A 13,250-nucleotide genomic window follows, 5' to 3' on the forward strand; every position below is an offset into this window, starting at 1 on the left:
CAATAGAAATGTATCTGAGAGGCAAAAATTGCTTAAGGACCTCTTAAACTCTGGCGGAACCCTGGTTAAGAAACCCTTGCCTATGGTATCCGCCCACCGCCATCAATCACATAGAAGGCAGACCTGATGGGGAACTAGTCTCTTAGAATCCCCATTGATCTCTGCCCCAGTTCAGCCCTATATCATTGGTTGGTAAGATACAGGCAACCAACAAAGCCAATACAAAACACTTTAACATAGTTAACACACATCTTCTCCCACCCTGGATAACTCTGGCCTGTCTTTGTACACCATCTTAGTTGGTCCTAATTACCTTCAGTTTTGTTATTTACTAGTAATTTTGTTATTTTTTATTTGATGGAGCCATAGCAACAATGTGAAAGTGGCACAAATAGCTAAAACCTGAATCTGTCGTACAACTGTTAAAGAACCTGTCACAAAGCTTTCACAAATTAGGCACAAGACTTTTTTTTTTTTTTTTCACAAGAAATGGCACAAGACTTTTTAAATACTGCCAGAAAAGTGTTGCAAGCACTTTATTAAGTTGCTCCCAATATGTTTTAATGTTGGCTCTCTTTTACATCTAGATGCTAATTTAGTCGTTCCAAAGAGCAATAAGCTGTCGCTACCTATTGCATGCAAAGTCACCTTTTTGCAGTTAAGTCATAAAATGACATTTTCATTTTGCGTATTAAACAAATGCCAATGTTTTAAGTAAATCTTAAAACAAGTAAGAAGCTGAATTATTTGCTTTTAATAAATAAGAAATGTTTTTCATAACAACTGGCAGAAGAGTAAGGGATGTAAAGGTAACTACTACATGTCCATAAAACAAAGTTCTATATAGAAAGAGTACAAAGTCCTATATAACTCCGGTAGGATCCCAGCAGTACCTCTTCTCTGTGCCATCCCCTCTAAGTGTCTCAGCTTCTTCATCACTCATATTAAAGTCCCAGACCCCAATATTTTCCTGTATTCTTTCAGGGGCTGAGGCCTTGGGTATAACCCCAACACCTTGTCTGAGAGCCCACTGAAGCAATATCTGGGAAGGTGAGCGTCCGTGGATATTTGCCACCTTAGTCACTTCGTCCTTTTTCAGTAGGTCACCACATCCTAAAGAGGAGTAGGCTTGCAAGTGGATCCCATGTTTTTTACAAAAGTTCAAAAGCTCAAGTTGTGGTAGTCGTGGATGAAATTCCACCTGCAAAACTGCCGGTGGTATGCAACAAGATCCAAGCAGGTCTGTGAGGTGAGAGGTTGTATAGTTAGATACTCCCAGAGCCCTAATAGTGCCAGCCTGATACAAGTCCTCCAAAGCTTTCCAGCTCTCCTTTCTTGCTTCTTGATTCCTGGTATCATCACTTCGCCACCCCTGCTTACCTGGCCAATGAATCAGGAAAAGATCCAAGTATTCACATCCTAGTTCAGCCAGGCTCTTCAGGCAAGCTTCACGTGCTCCCTTACCCATATCTACAGGAGCTAATTTAGTTGTAATGAAGACATCAGTACGACTCAAGTTATATTTAGGGAGAAGCTGGCGCAAAGCCTGGCCAAGATCACCTTCGTTGCGGTAGACAGAAGCTGTGTCAAATGATCGATAGCCAGATTTCAATGCAGCATCTACAGCTTGAATAACATTTTCAAGCCCACGTAGACGGAATGTGCCCAGTCCAAGGAGAGGCATGGTGACCCCATTATTTAGTGTCAAAGTCTGCTGTAGGTCTAGGAAGGAAAAAAAAAAAAAAAAAGAATTAACAAGCTTGCAACTATCACAATTTCCTTTGAGCTTTTGGTGGCTTGTCGATTTCCAAGCATATCTAGGCATAAAACCACCATGTCCCTCAGTCAACACAGTTCAATTTACTTTAATTATTCAAAACAGGAAGGCAAGTTTCCACACAGAACAGGTTTTAGTTATATACTCCATTAGAAAAGGAAAAGCATGTATAAAAAGTGTAAATACAACATATAATCAGAGTTCGTGAGGATCATGTATGATCCCTTAAATACATTAAGGGTGCGTTTGCACAGGCGTTTTGCCAGTGGCAGGAATCTACCGATTCCTGTTTCTGGGCTTGACAGCTGCCAATGGGTGGTTGTTTGCAAAGTGCATCCAGCCACCTTCAGTGCAAATAATCGAAGGATGTGTGAACAGCCATGAATAACTTCAGCCGCTGACAGCCTGTCATTACAGTGGCAGCCGCAGCTAGCCGTTCACAGCTAGGCATTGTGATAGTTTATACACATGGTTCCTTTTTATGGAGCATAAAATTTGTCAAACTATGCTGCTTAGGGTATAATCACATGGACGTTTTGCCAGGGTGCGAATCCCAGCATTAGGAAACATGATGGCTTGGCGTCATGTGCAGAAGCAGAACTCCAGGCAAAAATAACAAGATAAAACAATCTGCCAATTTGAAGAAAATATCAAATAGCTTTTTTGCTGCAATATTCAACTTCAAAGATTTTTCCTGTCACTAGATGTCCTTAGTCTGATGGCCAACATCAATTAATCCATTTCCTTTGAGCCCAGGTCCATCTGGGACCACCCAGCTTTTTACTGGACAATGAAAGGAAAGCAGCACAGTGAAGGGCTCATACAGTATATCTGTCACTTTGCTTTCTTTTCCTATAAGCATGCTGCTTGTCAGCAAATGAACCTGGAACTGCAATACTGACACCAGGCTGAACTGCAGGTACTTATACTGCTTGCACTAAAAAAAAAAAAATACATTTAATGATGTATTATACGATGATTACAGTACTACTATATTTGTGTTTAATCTGCCGAGAGTTCAGTTTTAAAGGTAAAATTTTCCTTCTAACACAACCCTAAAGCAGAATGAATGTTAACCAACTAGAGGTAATGTAGGGCTGTATGAACATATCGAATTCTTATTTCATAATTTGATCTGATGCCTCTTTGCAAAGGTAATGTGTGGCCTACTTGTGAACCAAGGGACATTGCATTACTCCCTAAGGCTTTTAGTTTTAATAAACATAGCGCACTGTACAGATATACAGTACATGAACCAAAGTGGTTTAGTTATATGTACGATGAACACATGCTATGAGAAATGGTTATAAAAGTGCAGTTGTCAGAGTAATATGTAATCTTGTATTGCTGGCCTACTCCCAGAAATGATAGTTGCCTGGCTGTGCCTGGTTGGAATAAACCCCAAAAGCGTACATTGATGTCTACCACTGACGGTGGATGTCTGTGTACTGGGTCTAGTGCAGTTATTGGCCATGTCTAGAGCAATGAGAACACGGATAGGTTTACAGGAAGTTCCCGAGATACGAACACAATAGGGACTGTAACTTTGTTCATAAGTCGAAGTTGATCGTAAATCGCAACACTGCATTTGTAAGTGTAACGTCCGCCTGTGCATGGATGTGGGATGTTCCGGGCACTTGTTATGTTATCTGGGGCTCTTCTAGTCATGCAGTACATGTAGTACTGAAGTATGGGATGTGTCCGGAGGTATCCAGGGCCAGCGTGGAGCACAAGTGGCCGGCATTTGAGGCCGTCCGTAAGTAGGCGTCGTTTGTAACTCAGGTGTTCGTAACTCTGGGACTGCCTGTACTGTTATTTTATGCCCGCAAAGCCATCTTGCTCAAATGGAAGTCCCCCGACAGCATCTATGCTTGACTTCTGGAAAACTCTGGTCAATTCAGCAATACCGCTGTATAAATACACTTATAATTCTCCAAAATATGGGATATCTGGGTTGACTCCTCTGTAACGACACCTTCTGCTGATACTTCAACATTATTTTTTCCATATCCTTACTCTTAATTCTTTTGACCCTTTGAGAATCACCTGAATAGTGGAGGAAGTCTGATCAACGTCATCCTCGGTAATGTATATGCCATTTAGCTGTATCTTATATGGTTACCTTGGTTGCCAAATGAATAGTTGTGCTCAGTAATGTTTTTGTTTTTTAAGGCACTTTCACTATGGGGGGGTCGACGGTAAAGCGCCGCTACATTTAGCAGCACTTTACCGTCATTTTAGCATTGCTTTTCGGCCGCTAGTGGGACGCTTTTAACCCCCCGCTAGCGGCCGAAAAAGGGTTAAAAGCGCCGCTGCCAAAGCGATTTACAGGCGCTTCTGCAGCGCTGGTTATTGATTTCAATGGCAGGGGCAATTTAGGATCGCTAAATACGGCTCTCCCACACTTCTCCAAAGATGCTGCTTGCAGTCCTGCAAGTGCACCGCTCCTGTGTGAAAGCACTCAGGCTCTCACACTGGGGCGTTTTTCAGGTGCTTTACAGGTACTATTTTTAGCCCAAAAGCACCAAAAAAAAAAAAAACGCCCCAGTGTAAAAGTGGCCTTATTGTTCTTTTGACTGTATAAGCCTGTGTATGTCCAATAGGCTTTGTTTTGTACCTTATATTACAAACACTTAATAAAAAGAATCTTAAAAAAAAAGTGATATTGAACCCTAGGTTTTTAAACACTTTCAGCAGCTGAGTCAATAAGCTGCTCAAAGTGCTTAACCACTTGCCTACTGGGCGCTAGTACCTCCTTCCTGCCCGGGCCAATTTTTAGCTTTCAGTGCTGTCACACTTTGAATGACAATTGGGCGGTCATACTACACTGTACCCAAATGAAATTTTTATCATTTTTTTTTACACAAATAGAGATTTCTTTTGGTGGTATTTTATCATCACTGGGTTTTTTATTTTTTGCTAAATAAATTGAAAAAAAAAAAAAAAAAATGACGTAAAATTTAGAAAAAAAGTTCTTCATAGTTTGTTATAAAATGTTGCAAACAGGTAATTTTTCTCCTTAAGACCCCTTTCACACTGAAGACTGTCCCGTGCTAGTGGTAAAGCGCCACTCGTTTTAGCGGCGCATTACTGGTGCTGTGCGGTGGGAGCGGGGCACTTTTAACCCCAAAGAAGGGGTTAACAAGGGGTTATAAGTGCCCGAAAAGCGCTGCTGCCGAAGCACTTTCCATGCGCTTTTGTAGCACTGCCTTATTAATTTTAAAGGCAGGGGCGGTGTGGGAGCGGTGTATACACTGCTCCCACACCGCCCCAAAGATGCTGCTTGCAGGACTTTTTTTTCCATCCTGCAAGCGCACCACCTCAGTGTAAAAGCACTCGAGCTTTCATACTGGGGAGGCTTGAGAGGCGCTATTTTTAGCGCTAAAATGCCTGAAAAGCGCCTTCAGTGTGAAAGGGGCCTTGCTGATGAGCGCTGATTGTCAGCACTGGGACTGCACTGACAAATAGTGCCCTGATTATCAGTTTAGATGTCCCTTTCACACAAGCCAGTTATCGGCTCTCTGCTGTCAGAGTAAGGAAAGGAATGCCGATAACCGGCTTGTGTTTACATGATCAGCTGTCATTGGACGCAGCTGATCACGTAGTAAAGAGCTGCTGTGATTGGCCCTTTACGCCGATCTGTCATCAGCTGTGTCCTAAGGACACCCTCCCGGCAATGAAAGCCCGCGCTGTAGCCATCTTTCCGCTATAGCGCATGCAGAATGAGGTGAGGTTAAAAAACAGTTTAATATCACTTGAGGCTTTACGCACAATGGGCATTTAACCCTTGTACATGGGATTCTGGCAATTCCTAGCAGGTGGACTGTCCATCCTGTAAAATCTATCAGAGAGTCTATGAGAAGCTAAAAGTTTCTGCAGCTGGACCGTGCACCGAGTGGTAGTAACATTAAAGGTATAGCCAAAGCTCGTTTGGCTGTACTTCTCCTATGAATCACAAGAGTACAATTCATTTTGCACTCCTGTGACCAGTTTTCAGCAGAGAGCGGGCTGAAGTCCGCTCTCTGCTGCCGTCACAGAAGTCGGTCCAGGGCCAATGTCATCACGACAATGGAAGTTGGGATCCGCCAGGTCCCTGGACCGACACCCTGCTCGGGCTCTCAGCAAGCCACTGAGAGCCTGAGCCGGCCGCCCCCTCCACAGCTCAGCGTTCCAGTGAGGGAGGAGGGGGCAGAGCAGAGAGCTGGTGATTGACAATCACCAGCTCTCTTCTCATGGAGCTGTCAGAACCGAGTGATCGGCGGTGTTCGATCGCTCAGTTCTCAGTGCAGAATGAGTATGAATCTGCAAAAAAGTGCAAAACCATACTTCTCTTTTAAGGACAAGCAGTGTAACTTAAAAAAAAAAAAAAAAAAAAAAAAATGAAACTATATTTTCTCCCCTCCAGTAATGCAATGTTCGAGAGTTGAAGAGATGATTGGTGACCATCTCTGTAAAGAATCAACCCAGAAGCATCAGGTTCAGAGCTGTCAATCTCTGGCTATTCCAACTCTTTGTAGAGGTGAAATTAGAGGTTTAATAGACCCCTCATATTTCCTTAAAATGAATCCGCCACCTTAAAGCGGAACTTCACCCAAAAAGGGAAGTTTTTCTCATCCTATCCCCCCTCTCCCAAACATTTGGAATTTGTGCCTAGTTTTGGCAGGTGCCCATTCCCACTCGGATCACCTAGGTGTTCGAAGCAGAAGTACAGCCCCCGCTCCATACATTCTGGGACACCTTACAGGTGGCTGGTGGTTGCGAGACCATTCACAGGGTACAGCATGGCTCACGCATGCACAGTGGGAATTCGGCCGTGAAGGCCACAAGGTGTCACAGTCGGCTTCCCACAGTTACCATGCCGGCGTCAAGGACCCAAAGCCTAGCAAGGAACCATCCGGGGTGAGGACTGTGCTAGATCCCTGGACAGGCGAGTGTCTGTTTATTAAAGGATAAGTACACCTATGGAATATGTTACACCCATTTTTAGGGATCTTCTCCCCGCTGTCAAAATTTTAAAATCAAACGGCCCTGCGGGGCTCTGCCCACACAATCTCATCATTTATTGTTTCTTGTGACTGAACGCCTACAAGTACCGCCAGCCATTACAGCAGACAACTTGTAGTTCTCAATGGGCTGTGAGGGTGCCGGTGAGCGCTCTCGTAGTCTATTGATCTTTCTGCTGTCATGTAACTGCCTGCCCATATGAGCAGACAGTTATGCTAAGAGTCTTTAGGAGCCTAAGATTGCATCCGTGATCGGCAGATCGTGGGTACAATGCTCTGCAGGCTCCTTAGAAAAAAAAATAAATGCACATTATTTTACCTGCAAATGTGCATTTATTATTTTTTTAAAAGGTGAACTTATCCTTTAAAAGTCAGCAGCTGCAGTTTTTGTAGCTACTGACTTTTTTTAGAAACCTAGTTGAAGGTCCTCTTTAACTATGTTACCACACACAGGACTTTTCAGCCCTCTTGCAATAGTTGTTGGTAAGCAAAAAGAAGTTTGAAAAGCCCAATAAAATTAGAAAAAAAACCCCCCACAAACCCAAGGGAACACTTACAAAATTGAGAACTGCACCAAACATGTTAAATATTGCTGTGCATGTCAGAGAACAAGAATTCCATAATTAATGAGCTATAGAGCCTTTTAAAGGATTAGTTCACTTTAGACATAAATAAATGCACATTGTTTTGCTGGTGTAAAAAAATGTGCATTCACTTTTTTTGCAGGACCCTGAAACGCATTGCACCCACGATCAGCAGATCATGGGTGTCATGCTGGACTCCTACAGACTGTCAGTGTAAGCTGTCTGCCTGTACATCGTATAAGCAGGCAGTTTTACACTGACAGGAAGAATCAATTAACTACCTACAGTGCTCAAGCCGACATCTGAAAAAGTATTTGTAGTTTTTACATTCACAGAACTTTGTAAATGAATGACGCAACCGGAGCCCCACACAGCAGTGTTTTTTTTTTAAATTGTGACAGTGAGTGGTGGTGGTGGGGATCCCCTGCTTGGTGTCACAACGAGGGATCAAGGGGGATGTGGGTTTGGTGGTAAAGTAAGGCCCCTTTCACACTTGTGCGACTTGTCCTGCAACTTGGGACTGCAAAGTCGCATGACAAGTTGTACCCCATAATTTCCAATGAGTACCATTCCAATCTGTGCGACTTCAAGTCCCAGAGACTTCAAAGTAGTCCCTGCACTACTTTGGTCCAACTTTGATGCGACTTGAGGTCCATACACCTCAAGATTACACAAGCATTACTTCAAGTCGCGTCAAAGTCACAAGAAAATTCGCAGCCAGGTTGTACAAGTGTGAAAGGAGCCTAACATGTTGCTGTTAAAAAATGAGCTTATCCTTGAAAGCATTGCTTAAGGACATTTTTTAACCCAATCTTTTATATTTTACCCTAAAAATTATTATATTATTCCATTTGTGTGCACTACAATGAATAGAAGTGTATAAGCGGTTGTAATATATGACATTAAAATAATTGCAACTGCCACAATTATATTCTACAGATCCCTGCTTTCAGAAAATCTATGTTTTGTGGAATTTAATTAATATTAAAGTGAATGTAAAGTCTTAGCCCGGGTTTACACCTATGCGAATTAGATGTGCGTTTCCGCACATCTAATTCGCATAGCAGGAGAATGTGACTGGCTCCCTATGGAGCCGGTTCACATATCTCCGGGGCGGCTGCGGTGCGCACTGCACAAAAACGCTGTGCGTCTTTGGCTGCGTTTCAGGGCCGAATTCAGGCATAGAATCGGCCCTGATTCGTCCCTGAAATGGTGAACAGGGACGCGCAGCGCATTATAGTGTGAACCCGGGCTAAAGGTTTTCACCTTAAAGCGGAGCTCCACCCAAAAGGGGAAGCTCTGCTTCTTTGCTTCCTCCCCCCCTCCGCTGGCACATTTGGCACCTTTTGAGGGTGGGGGGGGGGGGGGTGGATACCTGTCAGAACCAGGTATCCGTTCCCAGTTCCAGGTAAGATCGCCACACAATGATCGCAGCGATCTACAAAATTTCTGGCCCCTCCTCCTTCCCCCATGCTGCCTTCTGGGAGGCACATAGGTCCCACAAGACAGTGGGACCATTCAGAAAGTGCAGCGCGACTCGCGCATGAGCAGTAGGAAACAGGCTGGGAAGCCGCAAGGCCTCACTTCCTGTTTCCCTTAGTGAAGATGCCAGCACAGCCCGATCAGATGTGCCACGAACAGTGCCAATTAGCTGCCAGTCAGTGCCTCTTTAGAAACCCATCAGTGCCCGCCACAGTGCCAATCAGTGCCCGTCACAGTGCCAATTAGTGCCCATCAGGAAAACCTGTCAGTACCTCATCATCAAGGCTGCCCATCAGTGCTGCCTATCAGTGCCTATCAATTATACATATCAGTGCCAACTCATCAGTGCCGGTCAGTGAAGGAGAAAACAAAATTTTAGAACAGAAACAAAGTAAAACTTTTTTTTTTTCAAACATTTCGCTCTTTTTTAGTTTGTCTAGCAAAAAATAAAAACCCCAGAGGTGATCAAATACCACCAAAAAAAAAATTGCTCTATTTGTGGGAAGAAAATTTATAAAATTTTTTATAAAAAACACCCCAGTGTAAAAGTGGCCTTATTGTTCTTTTGACTGTATAAGCCTGTGTATGTCCTATAGGCTTTGTTTTGTACCTTAAACTACAAACACGTAATAAAAAAATCTTAAAAAAAAAAAAAAAAAAAATGGATATTAAACCCTAGGTTTTTAAACACTTTCAGCAGCTGAGTCAATAAGCTGCTCAAAGTGCTTAACCACTTGCCTACTGGGCGCTAGTACCTCCTTCCTGCCCGGGCCAATTTTTAGCTTTCAGCGCTGTCACACTTTGAACTACAAACCAGGTATTTTTTTTTTTTTATCAAAGATTTTGCTCTTTTTTAGTTTGTTTAGCAAAAAATTAAAAAACCCCAGTGGTGATCAAATACCACCAAAAGAAAGCTTTATTTGTGGGAACAAAATTATAAAAAAAAAATAGTTTGGGTACAGTTGTCATTCAAAGTGCGACAGCACTGAAAATTGTCCTGGACAGGAAAGGGGGGGGGGGGGAGTGGTCTGTATTTAAGTGGTTAAAGTGATTGTAAGGGTTCTTTTTTTTTTTTTTTTAAATAACAATCATATCATACTTACCTCCAACGCGCAGCTCGTTTTGCAGAGCGGCTCCTCCCCGCATCAGACAACCCCCTAGGAGAAGCGCTCTCCTGGGGGGGGGGTTACCTTGCGGTCGCACTCCCGAGTCCAGCATTTGCGTCCATAGACACTACGGATGAGCACTGGCGTGTTCGCACACTCCACGTGCAGAGCCCACCAGGAAGTCGGCACGGCGCTGCGCTAATCACAGACAGTGAGACATTTTCCCGATGTGCGGCTGCAGAGATAGGGAAATGTCTCACTGCCTGTGAATAGCGCAGTGCTGACTTCCTGGCGGGCTCTGCACATGGAGTGTGCGAACACGCCGGAGCTCATCCTTAATAGACACGAATGCCGGACTCAGCTCGGCCCCGCCCCCCCGGGTCTTTGGATTTGATGGACAGCAGCGGGAGCTCAATCTATCCAATCAAGAGCCGAGAACCCCTGGGCAGAGGAAGAGCGCGTCCCCGCCGGGTCAAATTCCAGGGCTCAGGTAAGTAAAAATGGGGGGGCTGGGGGGCCGGTCACTGAGAGGTGTTTTTTCACCTTAATGCATAGGATGCATTAAAAGTGAAAAAACACAAAAGGTTTACAACCCCTTTAAGTAATAAAATGTGCATTTTAGCACATGTGCAAAACATTAAATAAATAAATCGCTCTGGCACTCAATGGGTCAAAGGAAACAATGCTTTATGGCTGGCCACAGAAAAGCAGACGTCTCCCCGAGAACGATGTGAGGGGTACATAGTTTGACCCCACATTGCGCAGTGTCATGACACTTGTGTCCAGGAAAGGTGAGTGCCCAGTGAGAACAGAGGAGTATGCAATGTGAAATGTTATGAACACCTCAGGTGCAAAGCTACACACCCTGACCCTGCCCCCTGCCCATCCTCCTCATCCATTACTCACTGTCTGCCCAGCCACACTGTACAAGTGTCTGTTTATCATATACACTAAACCAGGAAGTAGAAGAGCCACAGGACCTCATGTATCCCCTTCTGAGTCCCACATTAGGAGTCTCGTTGCTCCCACACACACCGGGACCTCTCTGTGTACAACTCCCCTCCGCTCCCTCACCTACCTCCGTGCCGCTCCATCTCACTACACCGAACATGAGGAGATCACGTGTCTGAGGGGGAGGAGCCGACAAGGCCAGCCCTCATTGTGGGTGACCAATAGAAATCCCGCTGGGGACATCACCTCAGACCATTCTCCGGCTCATAGCGAGAGAGGAAGGAACGTCGTGTATAAGAGAAGGAGCCGATGGTTTCTATGTGACGGTCCTCTCCTCAGAGGAAAGACAGAATGAGAGCGCACTCTGCAGATTCATACTACTGGTCACAGAAGTCTCTTTATTGTATTCACTTGGCTTGGTATAGATAAATGTCCTTATCTACATCACACTCCTCCACCCAGGGCTGGTGCTAGATTATTTTGCACCCTAGGCAAGACTAGTTATATACACCCCCGAAAAAAAAGAAACCTCCGAGCATGTTCAAATACATTCACAATTCATATATATATTTATAAATCTTCTTTGTATAAATGTAGCAAAGTCTTTTACCTCTTTTGGTCTAATGGGAACCTCTAAGGTCAAAGATAGCTGACATCTTTCAATATTTAATGGGTTGTGAGGCATAGTGGGTACGAAGGTGGTGAAAGTCATTGGGCGCCAGACACTTCTTGGATGTAAAAGAGGTTTTTTTTCTTTTAACAGTCCTTTTATATTTTGAAGGGAAAGAGGGTTAGGGCCAGGACACCCTTAGATAGTTGCAAACTCAATTGGCAGACTTTAAAACTTCAATAGGAGGACAGCCGTGCAGGGAAAGGCCCCTGCAAGAAGCCACATCTGCACATGTAGGAATGCTGTCTCCTATGGCAACAGTCTTTAACCGTTCCTAACTCAAACGTAACAGTTCTTTCAGCTTCACTACAACTACTCCTTGTAGTTCTTCAATACTGAGCTCTTCGTCTCTCACTAGACCCTCTGATTCACTGACTCTGAATCCCTTGAGCTCCTCCAAAGTTTGCGATGGTATCTACTTCAAGCATCACCCCCGCTTCTCTGCTGGGTCCCTTGCTTGGGACTCCAGATAATCCTCAAGCTTCACCCCTGCTAACCAGCTCAGTCCCTGGCTTGACACACAAGGCTGATCTGCAAGCGTCTCCTGGTTGGGTCCCTGACTTCATCACCTCCTGAAGTTTCATGATTCTCCACCGTGCCCTTTCGGTGAGAATATGGTTCCGGTACTTGCTACAGTTACTCACTGTGGTCCTTGGTAAAGGCGATTGGTCCCTTCGTAGCGACAGCTTCTTTTCTACCTCCGACCACTGATGGGTTCTCCGAGCCGCAACCCCAACCCTGTGCTGCTCTTTCACTTCTGGATAGGCCCTCATACAGCCTAGCAGCCAGATTCCCCCCCGGGATAGGCCCAATTTCCGGCCTAGCAGCCCGGGGCAGACGACACACATGCACGCAAATGGCAGTCCGGGTGGCACAGAACACAGATCACCTGACCTCACCCGAATATATAGGTTTCATTGCCTTTGAATAATAAAAAAAAAAAACTCTTGGGTAATGCACCAGGTGTTTGCGCCTTCCCCTTTGTTGTTTTTGTAGCTTCACATTGGACCCCTGTTCTAAGGCATGACTTAGGACAGTGATCAGGTTTTCCATAGCAATCAATGACACTCTCTAGCTCTGTTATTATAGGGTGTCAGTATTTGGTTGCCAAGGCCATAACTATACCTGGGAAGTATATAAAATCGGTACTCCTGAGAATAGGAGTGGGGAATGGGTGGGGCTAACTGTAGTGCCCTTATTGTGCCATGCTGAATGGTGGGTTTGGTCAAATTGTGCTGAATGGTGGGTTTGGCCAAGTCTGACATTTCTCTCATACATGTAAAAATCTGCAATTTTTTTGCTAGAAAATTACTTAGCACTCCAAAACATTATATATTCATTAAGGCGGAGCGCCGCCGAAAAAATTTTTTTTAAAAGTCAGCAGCTACAAATACTGCAGCTGCTGACTTTTAAAACATGGACACTTACCTGTCCAGGGCGCCCGCGATGTCGGCACCCGAGGCCGAAGCGTCTCTCCGTCCTCGGGTGCTGCCGCCTCCATCTTCGGTAAGGGAATCAGGAAGTGAAGCCGTGCGGCTTCACTTCCCGGTTCCCTACTGCGCATGCGCGAGTCGCGCCGCGCAATACGAATGCTCCCTGCTGCCTCTGGGACCCGTGTGTTTCCCAGCAGGCAGCGGGGAGGGAGCAGGAAGTGGCGTAAATAACCGCAGATTCTGC

At 44.7% G+C, this 13,250-nt stretch overlaps 1 protein-coding gene across 1 annotated transcript; it reads right to left on the reverse strand.

The window, feature by feature from the left end:
* Positions 1-731: 731 nt before the first annotated feature.
* On the reverse strand, positions 732-11,103 carry LOC141112483 (glyoxal reductase-like). Its single transcript, XM_073605350.1, has 2 exons — positions 11,031-11,103; positions 732-1,722 (listed from the first exon to the last, which is right to left on the reverse strand). The coding sequence occupies exons 1-2, from the start codon at positions 11,044-11,046 to the stop codon at positions 863-865; spliced, it is 876 nt and encodes a 291-aa protein (XP_073461451.1). The 5' UTR covers positions 11,047-11,103; the 3' UTR covers positions 732-862.
* Positions 11,104-13,250: the final 2,147 nt, after the last annotated feature.

Source organism: Aquarana catesbeiana, linkage group LG11 (assembly GCF_042186555.1).
Source record: "Aquarana catesbeiana isolate 2022-GZ linkage group LG11, ASM4218655v1, whole genome shotgun sequence".
Taxonomy (NCBI): Eukaryota; Metazoa; Chordata; class Amphibia; order Anura; family Ranidae; genus Aquarana; species Aquarana catesbeiana.